At 38.0% G+C, this 19,856-nt stretch overlaps 1 protein-coding gene across 15 annotated transcripts in view; it reads right to left on the reverse strand.

Moving 5' to 3' along the window:
- Positions 1 to 305: 305 nt before the first annotated feature.
- The window catches only part of Mef2a (myocyte enhancer factor 2A), a 136,671-nt gene continuing 117,120 nt past the window's right edge, over positions 306 to 19,856 (reverse strand). For 11 of the 15 annotated variants that reach the window (XM_074061812.1, XM_020161765.2, XM_020161762.2 and 8 more), the window contains 4 exons: positions 13,041 to 13,064; positions 9,363 to 9,489; positions 5,814 to 5,940; positions 306 to 4,270 (listed from right to left, as the gene is read on the reverse strand). In XM_074061812.1, the coding sequence (XP_073917913.1) occupies positions 3,919 to 4,270; positions 5,814 to 5,940; positions 9,363 to 9,489; positions 13,041 to 13,064 (630 nt within the window). In that variant the 3' untranslated portion in view covers positions 306 to 3,918. The remainder of the gene's footprint in view (positions 4,271 to 5,813; positions 5,941 to 9,362; positions 9,490 to 13,040; positions 13,065 to 19,856) is intronic. The other 4 variants (XM_020161767.2, XM_020161768.2, XM_020161769.2 and 1 more) reach the window with 1 other exon arrangement.

Here is a 19,856-nt window from a genome sequence, read left to right on the forward strand (position 1 = left end):
AGCCAGACTAACCCATACTGGGACCTGATTGCTGGCTGCTTCCCACAGGCTCCAGGGCTGCTGTGAATCGCAGGGTGAGACTGATGGGGCCCTGGGATGGTTTCTCTGAGCACGGCTCAACATAAGGAAAAGGCCCTAGTGAAAGCCAGGGGAAAGGAGAGCTCTGGGGAAAGGGGTTTGCCTACTGCTCCCCCACGGCAAACATGACAGAGTCTGGGTGTGCGGTAAGAGCCAGGCCGTCTTTACTGGAGTGAGTGCAGGAGACACAGTTTACAACAACCTCTAGCATTGTCTTAACCATCTGATAAAAAGTTCACTATAATATTTATTGTATAATGAAGAAAAAAACAACACATTCAGGGAAAAATTGAGATTAACTTATTTTTCTTAAAAGGTTCATCTCAAGGATGGCAACAAAGTCCAGCTTGTGCCGCCAAACGGTTTTACATGATCAAACCGTGTACAGCTTCTTGTGTGAACTGTTGACTACAAACATTTACCAAATACATAAATCTCTTTTAAAAAAGCCATTTTAAATATAGCAAAGCAGTGTCTTCTTGCACAGCAAAGTGAAGAAAGTTTCTACAGAGAAATAAAAGTTTTACATTTGTAAAATCTTTTTCACATTCTAATTATCTAGCTTTTATGATCCAATGCCAGGAGTTTTCAGGTTCCTTATTTACTATGTATTTCTTGTGTGCAGGATGGTTAATGCATTATTAGTCGTCCTTACAGTTAAAACGAAATGGTAAAACACGTACTGTTCTCTGAGAACAAACCCCTGATTTAGTTTTATAACACAATGGACATAATTAGGGCTCAAAAGATGGAGTTTTGATTGGGACCACCTGTGATCACACAACGGTGACTTTCACTCTCAGTGCTGAACCACTTAAGAGTGCCGGAGGAAGTACAGCGGGTGAGGACTTCCTTTAACCAGTGCAACGTAAGCTTTTTTTGCTTTTGTTTTTTTAGTAATAAAATATTTTATCTGAAGGGATAAAATTTTCCTGCTATGGTGTCTTATACAAAACACACAAGTCTGAAAGGACAAGAGTTGGTTTTAAAGCCACACCATTAGTATCTTCCGCACTCTAGGGTGGTTTCTACCAAGAGATATGGATGTGGATGTGTTTGCACGTGGGTGTCTGGGTGAAGGATGTCTGTCAAGTCCACATGCTCCAAATCACAATGGGCGTATGGGAAAAGATTAACAGTCAAATATTCAGTTCCTGAAAACAGAATACATTGTTACTTGGTTAGTGTAATTTAAATACAAACTCCGAGCCTTGTGTAATATTATTTTAGAAAAACAGTAGTTGTACTGATTATAAACCTGCATAGAAAGACTACTGAGATACAGTCAGAAAAGCCATCTTATAAGGCACACAAGAAAATAGACAGTAAATGTGAATTTTTAACTCCTCCCATATACAGCAGAAGTTCATGAACATGCATAAATAATAACGAGGGATCACCTAACACTTTCAAAGCTATAAATGGTTTACAAAGTGGTAAGGATTATCTTGGAAATTCAGTGTTGGGAGACTCTTGTTTCCATTAGGTGTGACCTTATGAAGAAATGTGCCTCTAAGGAGTTCAATTAAAAAGAAAAATGAATCTTTTCTGAATAAGAGCCAAATACCTACACTGAACAGAGGAGACTGCGTATCATCCCTGCTTTTTTTGGCTTCTACCGAAACTTATTATCAAACTGCCATTAAAACTTCAAAGAAGCTCCATTCTGCAGCCTGTGACGAACACAGGCTTATTCTGTACCTAAAACCCACATGTCAGTCAAGAAATCTGACTGACGATTTGTCACAAACAGCAGATGAGGAAAATGTCAAAAGGAACATAATTTTTTTGGGGGGGGGCAGACAAAATGTAGTAAAAATTGTAGGTAGCTGCTCAATATTAAGTTTAAAATATAAAATAGCAGCATTTAAACTCTTTTTTTGGAGTTTCTCAGGAAAAGGAGTATTTAAAAATCTATAATAAAAGATATACCGGACTTTGAATTTTGTTCATGGCACAAGCCCAGTGAACGGATGAACTTGCTATCACCAGTGAGTTGTCTTCCTGTAAGAATAAGGCCTTGACTGAAACCCAAGCTGAGGGTGGCGCTACTTCCGGTCAGGATGGCAGGAGCCAAGGACCTGCACCATAAAAGAGTGGTCCCCATACCAGAGGCCACTTCAATGTACACAGCAGGTGCAATGGTGCACTCTGTAACCAGCCACATCATTCTATTTTTAGAGGGTCAAGGAAAAAAAGATCCCTTTCCTCACAAATATTTTTTCCCTAATCATTTACCACTTATAAAACCTTTGTGCTCATCTACTATTTTGCCATTTTCTCTAATATTAATTAAATTAGGTCATCTTTTTCTACTATATTTTTTCCTCACAAAAGGCAAGTTTTAAATAATGCCTTATAAAATCTGTTACAACACATTTTATATTTATGCAGGATGAACTTAACACCAATTTTTGCCACTTTGCTATTTATATACACATATAAAATATATAATGATGCTCGCCCCATACAGCACAAAGATTACAATGGAACATTCACATTCACCACCAGTGAGGGGAGAGACCCCTTTATACAATCCTCTGAAAAAACTGGGCCAATAATTAAAATCCAAAGTACAGTATATTTAACAAAATAGTAAATATTAAACAGTGAATACTCTACTTAGTTAGGACTTCGCCTTTCCCCCCAAATTGGCGGCAATCCACAAAAATATACTTTTTAATCTGGTGACCATACAATACATAGGTACTTACATCAAAGGTGATAATATATTTAAGATGCTATATACATGAAGAGTTTGGCTCAACTTTCAATTTACATATAGAATATTAAGTGTTCATGGCTTTTTTTTTCCAAGGTTCTGCTTGCAAGATATTTTTGTTTGTTTTTTTTCCTCCCCTCTGAAAATAAAACTAAAAAGTTAAAACAAGATAAAGCTATTCTCTAAAAAAAAGTTACAACGTACAGCTTTGGCTTATATAAATAATTCATAGCAGAATGTGTTCAAAAGTAGTGAATATAATTTTATATATAGTCATCAATTCATAAGGGTGTTTTCTTTCATATAAAATATACATGAGCTAAAATCATTTTAATTTTAAAGATATGAATGTAAAAAGAAACTTCTGACATATTCCAATTATAACTTAATATATTAATTTTACTTTGTTAATGCTCTATATTTCTAGGCTAGTATTTTCTGAACATCTCATGCGTATTTTATACTCTCTTTTTTATTAGCTAAAGATCACTTCTTTGACCCAATACATTTTTGTACGTGCAAAAACAGTTATGTGTGGGGCCTTTGTTTTTTTTGTTTGTGTTTTAATATCAACAGCCCTTTCCCATGCACCCCTTTGCAATAGAGACCATGCCAGGCTGGGTAATTAATATAAATGACATCCTATGTACAGTATTGCTTTCTTGGTTCCTGCTTTTCTACTGCTCTGTTCTACAAAGCATTTTTTCTGAAGTAACTACAGTCACCACACAGTTAAATAAAACAAGTAGGGGCCCTCTAGGTTTCTGCAAGCTAGTGTGGGAGAATTATATATGGGTACACATTTCTTTGCAAAAACTGGTTATCGTATGAAACAAGTAGTCCAAGGAAGTGCCAGATTGGTCTGTGCCTACAGGGTGCTTTGTCTGCCTCGGGACACCATCTGCAGACCTATAGGGAGTTTGCAGTAAGTGCCTGATTCTGTGTATGCGACACACAGCCACACGTACACACTCACACCCACATACATATACATGTACAGTGACATATATGTATGCATGTACATATAAATATATTTAACTCGTGTCCTTATTTACCAATCTAGATCTGCAGGGCAGTTCACTGCAGTGACACAAAGCACAAGCGCGAGCCAGGAGGCCTTAGGTCACCCATGCGTCCATCCTCATGCGCTTTACAGATGGACTTTCTCTGTCTTCAGTGTTTGGAGGTCGGCCAAGCACAATGGGAGAATGGAAGTCGCCCCGTGGATCCTCCCGGTCACTGCCATCATAGGAGCTGCTAGAGCTGCTCAGACTGTCCACAGGGGAGCGCCCCATTTCCTGCCGGGGCTGAGGCTGGGGCTGCGGGGGTGGTGGTGGCGGTGGCTGCTGCTGCTGGAAGCCTGATGGGGTCATTCGATCCCGGGGAGGTGAGATTGGTTCTGATTTAATGTTGATGTTTTGGTTGGTGTTAATGGACAAATTCGAACCCTGAGATAACTGGCCTCCAGCGCTGAAGGAAACAAAAGAGAGAGGTTGAGGTGGTTTGGGAGTGTGTTTGTGTCACCCGCCTGTTAGGACCACAGGGCCTGAAATCCTGCTGGAACTCCCTGAGACCGGCTTTGCCATTCCCTTCAGTGTGAGACACAAAAAGAAATCACATCTTTCCGGGAGATCACATCCCAGTTTGGTTGGCAACTCTTGGGCTCAAGTAACTCCCATGCCTCAGCCTCCCGAGTAACTGGGACTACAGGCGTGCACCAAATGCCCAGCATTCCAGGTTCTTTTTATTGGTTGTTGTTTTGGGGATTTTTTTTTGGCATTACTGGGGTTTGAACTCAGGGCCTCTAGCTTGCTAGGCTGGTACTCTAGCATTTGATCTGTTCTACCAGCTCCTTGTTGTGTTGAGTATTTTCAAGATAGGATCTTGTGGATTTGTCTGGGCTGGCTTTGAACTGTGATCTTCCTGATCTCTGCATCTTAAGATTACAAGTGTGGGCCACTGGGTTATTTTTAGTGTTTTCATTTAGGAGGCTCAGAACAAGCCTGAGGGCCGAAGAGTTGCATAGGTAAGAAATTTCTCTGAGGTACTGTGCTCCTTTCCCCCTAATTCTCAAGAAGACTACTAATTACAATGTGTGTACAGAGTTCTTTCAGATCCAGGGGGAATGGATTTCCGGGTCAGGCCCTCCAGGCATTCTCTGGGAAGGAGGCTGGGAAGATAGGGTACCTCTATTGCCCTGAGCTGGTGCAAGGCAGCCAGCTGTGTCTGATATGCTGTCCCTTTTTCCGGCTGTTCTCTCTTGCCTGCTCCATGGGCCTAATGTCATCCTGGTTGTATGAAGGTTTGTTCCATCTCTTTGCTGCTCAGGGAGTCTAGTCTGTTCTGGGCACCACCATAAATCCTCTTCTCTTATATTCTTATACCCTGCCCATAAAGTACATTCTTTTTGTGAAAGAGGTATGGTATGTACTAGTTTGGGACCAACCACAGGAATCCCAAGAAGCCTGATTCATACATAGGATACCCAGTCCTTTTTTCTTAGAAGTCCTACTTCTAAGATCCAGGGAGAAAGGAAAAGGGACAGTCTCATACTCCTCTTATCTTCTTCAGAGAGTCATCAAAGCAAAACGAGGGAAGAAGAGCAGGTGAGCCAGAATGCCTTCAACCTACCTTTCCTCAAGCAGTGGAATCAGGGGCAGGTGCTAGGAGGCTGAGTGGGATAAGGTGACTCACTCACTGATCAGTAGGCAGGAGGGGCACATGCAGGTAGCATCTGTGCCATGGAACCACCTTGGATATCAGCTGAGTCTCTACTTCAGTGTGTCCCAAAAGAAAAGACTCACTCCCTGAATACCTTCAAGGGATTCCTGGTTTGCTCAGTATCCAAGCTACTATCTAGAGCCATGTTAAGAAAATATTTTCTTCCATACTTGTTTCCACCTAAAAGAATCACTGTAGGGCTATTCACATGACAGCCAGGAGAGGAAAAGAGTATAACTGATAAGAGTACGTAGGCTAGGAGTAAAGGCTTGGGAAATTTCTAGTTACTCACACGAGAGAGCTGAGGGCCGCTTGTCCTAGATGGTGCTGCTGCCAGGCCGAAGCCTGCCCCAGAGACAGCATTCCTGGGGAGGTGAAGCCTTGCAGGGCTGACAGGTCAGCGCTGGTCAGCGAGTAATCTACAAAGGAAGACAAGACCGCTATGCTGGGCTGTTCCCACACAGTTGCTATTTTAAATACATATGCCTGCATGCCCTCTGGAACAAAGAGAAACATTGGAGCTCACCCAGATTGCATCTAGATCAAGAAGTCTTGATGAAGGGCAACAGGAAAGACATAGGGTCCCTTCCAAAAGGTGCCAAGCTTAGAGACACTGACATAAATTACATACATTTAGGTACTGCTCCCCGACTGCATGTAAAACCATCTCAAGTTCATGAAAAAAGTTTCCATGTCACAAGAATACAGCTCATTTGATATGAATGTTTTAGTCATAATTAACTGTGACCAAGACTTATTAGTTATTATCAGACATAGTTATTTTAGTTCATCATTTACACTTAGCTTTTCCATTTAATTCCAAAGAAAGGTGACAAAAACTCTTCTACTAACAACTTTTCTCTCATGTCTCAAAGGAGGTGTTTAAAAAAGAAGTCAGTCTTCCTGGTGAGTTGGCATTTTGAAAAAAAAAAGGAAGTGAGATGAAGCTGCATAGCTGGTACTCAGGTTTCTGTCAGGACTAAACTTTCTTACTCTCTAAATGCTCTAAGAGTGTCTCAGCAGTGCTGTCCTGTCCTGACAGAGGCCAGGGTGGGAATCTATCACACTGATACCTGCCCCAGTGCCCTCTGCAGCCCACAACTCTCTTTTGACCTCTGGGCCTTCCCAATGACCCATCTGACATGTCTACTTGGATGCCACTTCAAACTCCTCAAATTTTACATGGCCCAAAACTGTATTCATGTTTTCCTCTAAATCTGTTCCTCCTTAACCACACCATAACTTAGTAAATGGCACCAACATACACCCAGTGGCTGGTGCCAGAAACCTGTGGGTGTGATCCTTCTTGCTTCATTTCCATCTGACTTTCATCAACTACCAGGTCTAGTAAGTTACATCTATGTCTCCCAGGCCTGTCAAAGTTTCAGTGTTTACTGCCACCAATTTGGCCAAGCCACCAGCAACCATTACTTGAACCACTTTGCTTTTTACCTGTAGGGACATGGTAGTCAAAGTGATTTTTTTTTTTTTTTTTTGGTGGTGCTGGTGTTTGAACTCAGAGCTCATGCTTGCTAGGCAGGCGCTCTACTCTACCACTTGAACCACTCCACCAGCCCCCAAAGTGATCTTTTTAAAACAACATATATGATTGTGACACTCCTTTACTTACAACTTTTTATGGCTTCCTGATGCTCTCAAAACAATGTCCCAAATCTACAACATGGCCAATGAATCCCTCCAAGATCTCCAATCTCAACCCTAACTGTTCTGCTTACATCACTTTCCCTGCTCAGTCTGCCTGAAGGCTGACACACCCTTATGTCCTGGCTGAAAGGTAATCCCCGACACAACCAGAATAGAGTTGTGAGTCTTTCTCACAACAGACCCCAAGTTCTGGTGTTGACTATTCACTCTTTTATTTCCAGTGCCCAGCGAAGCACCTGCCACAGTGTCCAACAAGGATTTGCGGACTGCACGAATCTCTCCTGAAACTGGGTTATCTTACTGATGAGCATGAGGAATTATCTACAGGATCCCTCTGCACAGACTAGTTTACATTTATTTCACAAAGTTGCCCATTTATTCATCCCTTGAGCTACTGCTTGATATGGGTTTGACACTAAATATGTATAAAAAGGTAGGGTGACATACTAGAGAACATAAAACACGGACAAAGTCTTTCAGAAAGGCAAATACCTTAAAGATAAAATGGCAAAATCAATCAGAATAGTCATTCTGAGAAAAAGAGCAAAGATAAAGTTAAGTCAAAGATGGAATGAGGCTGAAGCTGAGGGACACATGATTTCAAGGGGGCCAGACTCTATTTTTATATGTTTTGGTAATTCTTCTACACTTTATAAAATACATATATTCATGCTTTAAAGTATGTACTGGGTATATAAATTCTAATGTAAAGGAATTTCTAAAATTAAGTATAGTGAAATTTCTAAGTGTACTGAAAAGCCTGTAACAAAATGCTCAATAAACTGCCACCTCACTGACACTCAGTCTAAGCTCTACCTTCTCAGCCAACACTCCTCTGAGGATCCAGGCTCTACAGGTCCCTTCTTTCTTACCTTCTCAATTTCAGAGTACAAACTAGAAGCTGCAACAACACAGGACTTCCCCTCTGTGGTTACCAGCCTAGCTATGTCTCCTCATCTAGAATGAAGTTTGAGAAAGATATGTCTCTGGCACGGTATCTCATATAGCAGGTAATGATTAATGGCTGAAACAGAATTTCTAAGGATGCTTAATCCTTCACTTTACTGTGGAACTCGTTCTGTGCAAGGCACAAATAATGGACTATAATTCACAAACTCTAAGCTAGCTTGTAGTTGGCAGACTTAGGCATTTTTTGTGCTGATTGTTGGAAAAGATAATGGAAAAAGGCTCTTTTTCAACAAAACTTTTTAAAGCTGTTTCTGTTTTAAAAGAACTTATACTTGGAATTAAAATGGCAATTCATCAATTGTTCTCCCCACCTCAGGTAGCTCCAAACAGCAGTTTGAAAGCCGGGTGCCAAAGCATTGACCCTGAAGTCTAAAATTAGATGATCTCTACTTATGAGAATCAAAAAGAGTAACTTCCCTGCACTGCAGTCTCTGGATAACTGGCAAGGTATAATTTACTGTTTTCTCCTTTCAAGCAACAGGTGTTTGGCTCAGCTGGGGTGAAAGTGAAAGAACATGCAACTTTCTGTCTTCCTTAGAAAGGTAAATGTAGAGGGAACCTACTGCAGACTATACTTCTCTAGACAGCCCACTTGGCAAACAAAACCCTACCACCCCTGTGGTACTCTTAAACTTTCCAACATATCTCCAAGTTAGGGAATTTTAAGATGAAGTGTCAAAATAAACATAAATGAGCGAAGAGCTCAAAGAGTGACTGGCTGTGGGAAGACACTAGGAAAGTCCTTGTATCCTCAGACACAAATGATACAAAGCACACTAGTAGTTATAGGGAAGAAAACACAGCTTGCCTGTCATGACTAAATACCTGCCACGTCCCCAAAGGGATCCATGGTCTTGTCCAAAGTGATTAACAGCATAAGACAAACACTTTATTTAAAAAACCTGGAAGAGTATGATACCGTGTAATGAGAAACTATATAAAAAACACCTGAGCAACAAACAGGATACACATTTTGATAAGAGCTATCTGTTTCTTTGTTGGGGTAATTAAAAGTTCACGTTGGAGACATAAAATAACTTACTCAACTCATTCTACTTCCTGTAACTTTTTAAAGGCTAGCATGTACTTTTAAAATATATTCCAATTTCAATCTAAAACTCTGGAGATGTCTAATTTCAGTAAGTATAGTTTTAACATACCCACAAAACAGAGAACAAAACCCAGGAAGGCACCAGAGATAGCTCACCAGTGTTGTAGGCTGTCGGCATTGCTGAGTACACAAGTCCCTGTGGAGGCAAGCTTGGGGTTGTCACAGACACTACTGGGGTAGCGAGAGGTTGAGTGGCTTGAGAAGTGCTTATCCTTTGGGTATTCTGTGAGAGATTAGAAAAGAATAAGTGTTATTACACAGTACTTATGTGCAGACTTATTATTTTTAAACCCACTTTCAATTCAAATGTGACACTTTTCACAGTTTTGTGTGAATATCATTATTTCCTGGAGCAGTGATGATATGAAAATCTTAAAAATACTAATGGGAATAACTAAATATTTAATTTTAAGGCACCTATTTTATAATAATTATTCACTTTCCCTTTTTAAAATGTAGTTTATTATTGTCTGAGGAATAGCTTTAAAATAGAAACTTACCATATCAGTAATAACATGTTTATGTATTAGTATAATGAGGACCTGAAATCTTTTACAAATATTGCCAGGCTACCTTGAATGAAATATGTTTTTAAATACCTGATGATAGCAAAGGTCATTTATATATATAGGAATTATAAGTCTATGACTATAGGAGCCAAAAGTATTTTTCTTTGCACCATTAATTAACATGGTTTGAAGTCATGGCTTATATTAAGTGCAGCTTTTGTTCTGCTTTCCTTTGCTGTGATACTTTGGATGACCTGTTTTTTAACAGCAGATTCAGCTCTGCATCCCTTTGGTCTCCCTTCTGAAAAGAAAGACTTTGAGTAGAAAGCTTTTAAATCAGGAACTAATGAAAGGGCTGTGAGTGGAGCAATATCAAATGCTTGCTGACTGACAGTATTTATATAGTATCTTGACCACACTGGAAATCAATTAAAGAGCCCACTATTAAATAAACAATAGTTTATGATAGTCATTGGGCTCTGTATGTAGGAATATGATAGATTCAGTTTCTCTCCACACTGACTTAAAATAATATTTTTCCAAAATCAAGGATCAGAGGAACAAAAAAGATTCTGCATTGCTAGTATGCAAGAAGGCCACAGCACAACTTCAACTTATTTTGAAGAAAGTTACAACTTGACTAATTGATAGGTCTAAGGCCTAACAGTAAAAGTGTAATTCAGTGTCCTCAGAATGTAGTCAAAATGTGACTTGGTTTTCTCTATCATTATTCTCAGAAGGGTATGAGATGAAAGCTTTCAAGTAGATACTTGAAAACTCATCATTTGAGGAGCATCCAGATCTCAGTTTAGTATTTATTTGTTTGTTTATTGATTTATTTGATGGCAGTGATGGGGATGGGACATAGGGTTCTGCATATGCTAGGCAAGCACTCTTATCACTGTTTCTTTTTAGATCCTATTTTCTACATCCTATCTTAAGTTAGAAGATGCAGAAAGATTACTGTAGATATACTGCCTGAGTTTTGGTCCCAGATTCTCTACTTCCTAATAAACCTGGAAAAAAATTACTTAACCTCTCCCAAACCTCTAAATTTGTTATGTAGGGAAGATAACAATCTTTATCCCTGCCTGGCTTGCAGTGCTATTGTGAGAATCAAATGAATTACTATGTTACAAATGCTTAGATAACTCAAGTACTACAGAAATACATTCTTTTTTTTTTTCTTTTCCTGATGGTACTAGGCTTTGAACTCAGGGCCTCACACTTGCAAGGCAGGTGTTCTACCACTTGAGTCACACCTCTAGCCCATGTATTCTTAAATTATTACCCCAAGAAACTCTCTATAATCAAATTTATATATATATTCCTTTTGAGCCACACTTATTCTACTAGAGCTGTAAAAAGTAAAGCTGTTGTAGAACTGCAAGGCTTCTAAAGGAATCTCTGTAGCCTGGCTTTCACCAGAAAAAGTCCTTAGTATAGGCTCTAGGAACCTGGGTATCTGTTCTTTCTCACTTTGGATCAGAACCATCCATGATAATTTTAGAGCTCAAAGCAATTTGAACAACTTTCTAATTTCTAACAGATTGTGTTTGTGATCCTATTTTGATTGTGACACATAAAGCTCTGACTTTTTAATTAAGTTTTAGACTCTGAGTTAGCTTACACTTTAAAGAATATGAATGGATATTTACAATTTTTAAGGTTCCTTTGTTTTAGTCACACTTATTTTTATGTTTCCTACATTTAAAGTCTCCAAAAATTTACCTCTGAGATTTTGTAATTAGAGGTGTACTTTCAGGGAGGTGGAAAGTCAGTGTATGACAACTGGTGACACACGTTAGTCTTGGCATACCTTTTTGAGATAGGGATCTACTTTGGACTTAATTTGGCCTTTCCGTTAGGTCTCTAGGCCAAACTAGGTCAAAGAATACAGTATGAAATGGCTAGTGTGGGCTCTCCCACTCCATGGCTTCATCTCTATGGCAAACTCCCAGTATGACCTCAATGACAGGGGTAACAGTGACATGCCAATACATTGCTTTTATTCATCAAACTCCTAATTTCTTTGAACAGCACTGAGTTCTACGAGTAAGTGACTTTCACAACCACTAGAGGGCAACATAATGCCAGATAATTCATGGAAACATTAAGGACAATTTAAGGGTCAACAAGGAGGTCTATTAGAAGATGGTTTCAATCTGAACTATTTGAACATCATTTGCTAATGACTGTGGCATCACTGAGCAAAGTATTTCTCCAAAAGATACTCATGATATAATCGAACAACACATTTACAGCTAACCAGTATATTTCAGCCAACTGATATAAAACCACACCCCAAACTAAGTTATCACAAAGCTAAATAAAGAACAATCCCATATTTTAAGGATAAAGCACAAGTAATTTTATTTGAAAAGAAAACAAATTGTGCAAAACACAGCAGCATGCATAAACATGTACTAACAAAATGTAAATAAAACCAGTGTATGCCTTTATACCCCATGCTTGCATGCACCCCTAACCCTGTCCACAATGACAATGGAACACTTTTTGAGTTTTTATTCCCCTTAGTGTCATCTAATTAGCTGCTGACTCCTTTGAAGTTGGGTTTGAGTTCTCAATGGAGAAAAGAAATAATTTTTTTAAAGTCAAGTTTATTTTCTAGAGGAATAGTCAATAGAAAAATTTGTTTTTTGGGGAAAAAAAAGGTAACAGCTGTTGTTAAAGAATATCTCCTGATAGAAAAGTAAATTTGTTTATGTTCAATTAAAGATATTCCTTTTAGTAAACAGGGAACACCCCTTGTGGTTCAGATTGTCTCACACAGGATGAAATAATTCCAACTATGAAAAAAGGTGACCTCACCAAAAATGATGTAATCCTTTGGAAAGAAAAATAACACAAGACTCTCTGTTACAATGTGAGGAACTTTAAGGGTGAAGTCATTTTCTAAAAATATTTTAATAATTTGGAGAACTATATAAGGTATTTTGTATATTTCCTTAAAAAAAAAACTTTAGCAAGTGTCCTGTGGTTCATATGGACAGCTACTGTTTTTGAAGGCTCTATTTCAATATTCCTTCCAACAAATAAAATGAGGCAACAAATGTAATTATAAACAGAAAAACTACAGTCTGTAGTACCAGCAGAGTGCTTTCTTCATTCAGAGGGTTTGGGCAGTGTTTAATAAAAAGAAAAATATGTGTAACAAAGCAACATCGGTTAGATAAAAACAATTAAGGGAATTAGTACTGTCTGTATCTTTTTCAACTGCATTCAAGCAGAAACCCACACTCACCAACTCCAATTCCTCTTCCTCCGACTGTACTCAGCACATAAGAGGGATAAGAGAGTTACTAAGACTGTTGGTACTTGCAACAAAATATTTCTTTAGGAAAACATAGTATTTGGATACAAGCAATTTTTTGGAACTCTAAGAGATGATCATATACACACAACAAATAAAAATACAAATCACTTGGCTTTTCTTTTTCAAGTTACTTATTGTCTCTAAAATCAGTTGATTTTTTGAAAGAATGGAAAATTCTTTTCAATTCTCTAGGGCCAGATCTTAAAGCCCTTCACCAGCACCCCCACCCTCAGTATTTTCTTATGCTGCGCTTACACGAAGCCATACTCCTGGGACACTTAAAAAGGCTCCTAATGATGACAGCAGTCTGTATCTGAAGTCCTGAGAATACTCTGAACTTAATCCTCCCACGACCACCCAACCTGGCACACAAGCCCATGTATCTCCTGCTAGACTCTGGGCTCCCTGGCAGGTGATATTGTACCTTTTATTTACCACAATAGCCACCACAGTGCTATGAAACAACAGGAACCCAAACACTGTTAATAAAATATAAGTTTTAAATAACAAGTTTATATGTGTTTATTGTTTGCCAATAATAGTTTTCATATGAATAAAATAATTTGAGTGGAGTAAAACCATATATGTGAAGAAAATGAACCTAGAGAAGAAATGAACTGTTAAGTCATGAACAGTACAGAAATGAAACCTTTTCTCCTAAACATTTATAAAATATTAATATGCTAGAAAGTCTACTCATGAGTTTTGTTTTTTCATTTTACTTAAATAAGTCCAGTCTCTTTCAATCTGTGAAGTGTCTTCATGAATATCACTGATAGATGACGCCATTATCTTGAAGCAAGTTTCTCTGAAAATGAATGGTGAATGGGGAGGAGGGCTGATTATTTACTATGAAAAACAATTACTTGGCTTTCAACTGCTACCTCAAATGTGGATAAAATGGTATTTAGCTATTCTCTTATACATAATCATGACGCACCTCCAAGTACAAGGATACACATCAAAACGTCAAAATTATGTTATATGTAAAATCAGTAGTTTTTACTTTCATATATATAGGGATATGGGTGCAAATAGTTTATACAGAAAGTTTTTAGTTTTCTGTAGAGAGGCTTCATGATTTCTTTTATGAAAAGGACCAGGTGTAATTTTATAAATGTCTAAATGTAGTTTGTGTTTAAACTCTGCAGTTTGCTAATAATCCTAATACACATGCTTCTGTGTCTTAAATGAAATACTTTTTTTTTCTTCTGAAAGGTCGTGGCAGGCATTGGCACTGGGCATCCAGCTCCCGACGGAGCCGAACGGCTTTCCTAAATGCTGTTTTTCTTGGTTCCTTTTTCAGTTCTTTGTTTGTTATTTGTATATGTATTTTCAACTTTTTATTCTGAAACAGTTTTTGACTTAGCAGTTGCACAGAGAGGTCCCTCACACACCTCACCTAGTTTTGCCCAAGGTTAACCTGTCAAAGAAGCATGAAGCAATTGCTGAAACTAATAAAATAACACGAATCTAGTTAGAGCTTTGGACTTTAGACTTCACTTGGATTTTATCAGTCTTTCTACCAACATCTTTTTTCTAACCCAGGACCAGATCACTGCATCTCATGTGCTTTTAGCTGTCATGTCCCTTTGCCTCCTTTGGTCTGTAACAGTTCTTCAGTGATAGATTTTTTTCATAACCACAGCACTTTTGAAATACACTAATCAGGTATCTTGTTGAATGTTTCTCAATTTGGGTCTGTCTTAGTTTATTCACTGTTAGAGAGAGGGCATGGACTTTTCAAATACTTTGGAAACACATGACCTTCTTAGCACACCAAATCAGAAGACAGATGTCTTTTTTTTTTTTTTTACAAGTGATGTTAAGCTGATGCTCTAAGGTAGTGTTTTTCAGGATTTTCCACTGCAAAATTACTATTTTCCCCTTTGTAAGTAACAAATGTTTGGGAAGAGACATTTTGAAGTTATGGAAATACTGTATTTCACCTTAAACTTTTGCCCACTAATTGCAGCAGTTATGCACTGGCCTTTCTGCAACAATTACTGCTGTGCTATGATGTTCTAATGGTCATTTACTATCTCATTCTTTCTACACTTATTAATTATAATTTCTCCACAAAAAGAGCAGTCACTTCTCCCCTTACTTATTCAATTATTTACTTATATATCAATAATAGTGTTTTTTTTAATTCTTGGGTTGTAATTCCAAATTATTGCTATTTATTTGTTTCTCAATTATTCTAGTTTTGGCCATTGGGAGCTCTTTTGGAAGGTGGGCTCTTGTGACCTTTGGATAGGTACCTCCCTATTCTCTGGTTCCTCTAGCTCATCTTAAATTTCCCTGTGCCAGTTCTATAATTAACCATTTCTCCAAGGTTCTTTGAGAATAGTGCTTAGAAATGAAAATCTCAAGTACTAGGTGTATGTTCAGTTACTAGATGACATTACTTCAAGGACCTCTCAGCAGATAGAACTAAGAATTATATGATGTGTATGTACACACATTATCTATCATCCATCTATCTATCTAAACTTATACTGAAATCCCCAACTACATCCCAGAAACACAAGTTCATTTAATAACTTCCTCAACACCTCCTTGCTTCACTTATCTATACTGCATTCACTTATTGCTCAACATTCTATGTGTTTATACATGTATGAAAAACAAATTTACTTTCTAGACTATAGTGACTGCAGGTGTTTGGTTTCTATCCTTCTAGCATCCAGTCAAAACATGGATTGATATGTATTGAGTTTTCATTTTTTTGTACATGGATGTTGAGTTATCCTAACACCCATAGTTTTTAACAACTACCTGCACTGCCTTACTATCTTTGCCAAAAATCAGCTAAATGTATTTTTGTGGTTCTGTTTTCTGGGCTCTCTGTTTGGTCCATTAATCTATGTGCCTATCCTTTTGCCGATAAACACACATTTTGAATTACTGTAGCTTTACAGTAGGTCTTGAAACCAGCTACTGTGAGACTGCCTATATTCTTCTTTTTCAAAATTGTTTATAGTTATTCTAGTTTCTTTGCCTTTCTGTATATATTTTAGAATTGGATGACTGATTTCTACAAAAAAAAAACCTGGTGTGAGTTGGGCACTGGTGGCTCATGCCTATAATCCTGGCTTCTTTGGAGATAAAGACTGGGAAGATTGAGGCACAAGGCCAGCCCGGGCAGATAGTTCAAGAGACCCAATCTCCAAAATAACCAAAGCAAAATGGATTAGCGGTGTGGCTCAAGAGATAAGAGTGCCCGCTTTGCAAGCACGAAGCCTTGTGTTTGGTGTGATTTAGACTGGGATATTGCTAGTTTTTCTTGGGGTGGAAATTGATCTCAGGACCTTGTACTTGCTAGGCAAGCACTTTACCACTTGAGCCAAGCTTCCAGTCTCTGCTTTTAGTTTGTTTTTCAGACAGGGCCTCATGCTTTTGCCTGGACCTTGATACTCTACTTTCCAAGTTGAGCTTGTTTTTGAAATGGGTAACTTTTGCCAAAGCTGGCCTCAAACCGCAATTCTCCTATATCCTTTCAAGTAGCTAGACGGGGATTATGTTTAATTCATAGATCACTCTGGGAAGAAGTGACATCTTGACAATATTCACTCTTCAAATCTATTGACATGCTTTTAGGTTGATTTATTTCATTAGTATTTCATGGCTTTCAGCATATAGATTATGCATATATTTTTTCATGTTCATACCTAGCTTTTGCTTTCTTTTCTTTTTCTTGCTGGGGGGATGTTATTTTAAAGTTTAAATTCCAATTGTTTATTGCCAAAGAATACAATAGACCTCTGCATTCAGGAGGTTGAGGCAGGAAGACTATTGATTTTGGGGCCAGTCTGAGCTACATAGTGAATCCGAGGCCAGCCTTAACTATGTATCATGACCCTGGATAGTTCTACAAGAGTAAAAAAAAAAAAAAAGACTTCTGCATATTGGCCTTGTCCCAAATTCACTAGCTGGTCCCAAGGATCTTCTGTAAACTCTTCAGGCTTTCATAGAAAAAAATCGTATCTTCTGTTAATAGAAACAGTTTAATGTGTGTTTTTTAATTTTCTTGCCTAACAGGACTGGCTTGGCCTTCTAGTAGCACAATGATGAATGTGAGTGATGTTAAAAAAAAAAAAAACCCTGCAAAACCCACCACTACCTAGTTCCTAATATTAGTAAAAGACTGAATTCTTTCACCTTATTTGTATACTACCTGTTAGGATTTTTATAGAAGTTCTTTATTAGGTTAAGTTAAATAAGTTCCTCTCGATTCCTAGTTTATGAGTTTAAAGAAAAATATCATGAATGTCAAATTCTGCTAACATGCAATTTGTATTGATGAATTTTCAAATGTAGAATCACCTTGGATTCCTGGGATGAAACCCACATGGTCTTGGCATATTACCTTTTTTACTTATTAATGAATTTATTTACTAATATTTTATTGAGGATTTCTATGTCTATAATTCGTAAGAACTGAGCTTGTACTGATTTGTTATCTTTTCTTGTAATACCTTATTTTAGTTTTGTAAAAGGGTAATGCTGGCCTAATCAAATGAGGTGGGAAATAGTCCCTCTTCTTTTATTTATGTTTTTTTAAAAAAGACTATGTATAGTTGGTATTATTTCTTCCTACATGTTTGGTAGAATTTGCCAATGAAGTCACCTATGTCTAGAATTTTCTTTTAGAGGCTTTAAAACTAGGAATTCAAGTACCTTCCTCTCACTAGATAGGTTCTTTATCAGTTGAGCCATACCCCTTGCACTTTTTGCTTTAGTTATTTTTGGGATAGAGTCCTGCATTTATGCCTGATCCAGACTGAACTGCAATTTTCCTATTCACTCTTCAGCTAAGATGACAGGCACATGCCACCACACTTAGTTTCACTGGTTAAGATGGAGGTCTAGTGAATTTTTTGCCTGGGCTGGCCCAGAACCTTGATCCTCTCCATCTCTACCTCTGTAGTAGCTAGGTTACATGAGTAAGCTTGGCTAGGAATTTGATTTCTTTCTCTTTTTTTTTGGTGGGATTTGGGTTTGAACTCAGGTCTTCATTCTTGCAAAGCGCGCACTTGCCTGTGTGAGTCATCCCTCCAATCCATTTTGCTCTGGTTATTTTGGAGATGAAGTCTGTTGAACTACTTGCCAGAGCTGGCCTCAAACTGAGATCCTCCTGATCTCTGCTTCCCAAATAGCTAGGATTAAAGGCGTGAGTCACTGGCATCTGGCTTCAATTTCCTTATTTAGCACTCAGGTTAACTATTTCTTCTTCACTGAGTTTAGTAATTCATTGGTAGTTTGTATCTCTCCTGGAACTTGTCCTTTTTACCTAAGCTATTGGATGTATAGGGATGGAGTTGTTTGTAGCATTCCCTTATCTTTTAGTCTCTTTTAAGTATGTATTCTTTTTTTCATTCTTGATATCGATACCTAGGTCTTCACTTTTTCTTTGGTCAGCATGGCAAGAGATTTACCAATTGATTTTTTTTTTACATCAATTTTGAGATTGATTGCTTTTCTCTACTGTTTTTCTTTCTTATTTCTACTCTTTATTTTTTTCTTTCCATTGGGTTAAGTTCACTCTTAAGTTTCATAAGATAAAAGCTTTGATTACGGATTTGGGCCTTTTCTTTTTTTATAATATAAGCTTTTTGTGCTATAAATTTCCCCCCAACAGTACTCTAACTGGTCTTCCAAATTTTAAAAAGTTGTATTTTCACTTTTATTCAGCTACATCTATTTTTTTTATTTTTTAATTTTTATTGTTTTATTATTCATATGTGCATACAACGCTTGGGTCATTTCCCCCCCCTGCCCCCACCCCCTCCCTTACCACCTACTCCACCCCCTCCTTCTCCCCCTCACCCCCTCAATACCCGGCAAAAACTATTTTGACTTTATCTCTAATTTTGTTGAAGAGAGAGCATAAGCAATAATAGGAAGGAACAAGGGTTTCTGCTAGTTGAGATAAGGATAGCTATACAGGGAGTTGACTCACATTAATTTCCTGTGCATGTGTGTTACGTTATAGGTTAATTCTTCTTGATCTAACCTTTTCTCTAGTTCCTGGTCCCCTTCTCCTATTGGCCTCAGTTGCTTTTAAGGTATCTGCTTTAGTTTCTCTGCACTGAGGGCAACAAATGCTAGCTAATTTCTTAGGTGTCTTACCTATCCTCACACCCCCCTTGTATACTCTCGCTTTTATCATGTGCTCAAAGTCCAATCCCCTTGTTGTGTTTGCCCTTGATCTAATGTACGCATATGAGGGAGAACATACGATTTTTGGTCTTTTGGGCCAGGCTAACCTCACTCAGAATTCCATCCATTTACCAGCGATGATAACATTTCGTTCTTCTTCATGGCTGCATAAAATTCCATTGAGCTACATGTATTTTTAAATTTCCCTTAAGATTCTTCTCTGAGGCCCACAGGGTATTTTAAAGTGTATTGTTTAATCTCTAAAGAGTATTGTTTTTGTTATTTGATTTTATCATGGTCAGAGAATATAATCTATATGAGTTTAAGTTTTTGAAATTCACTGAGGTTTGTTTTATGGTACAAGATGGTCTATCTTGGTGAATGTTCAATGCATACATGAGAAATGTATGTCTTGCTATTGTTGAATGAAGTCTTCCTCAAACATCTCTTATGCCAGGCTAGTTTAGGTCCTTACAGATTTTTCTGTTGATTACTGAGAGGGGGTTAAGGAGTCTAACTACAACTGTAGCCTTTTCTATTTCATCTTTTAGTTCTATCAGTCTTCACCTTATAGAGGTT

This window comes from Castor canadensis, chromosome 19 (assembly GCF_047511655.1).
Source record: "Castor canadensis chromosome 19, mCasCan1.hap1v2, whole genome shotgun sequence".
NCBI classification, from domain to species: Eukaryota; Metazoa; Chordata; class Mammalia; order Rodentia; family Castoridae; genus Castor; species Castor canadensis.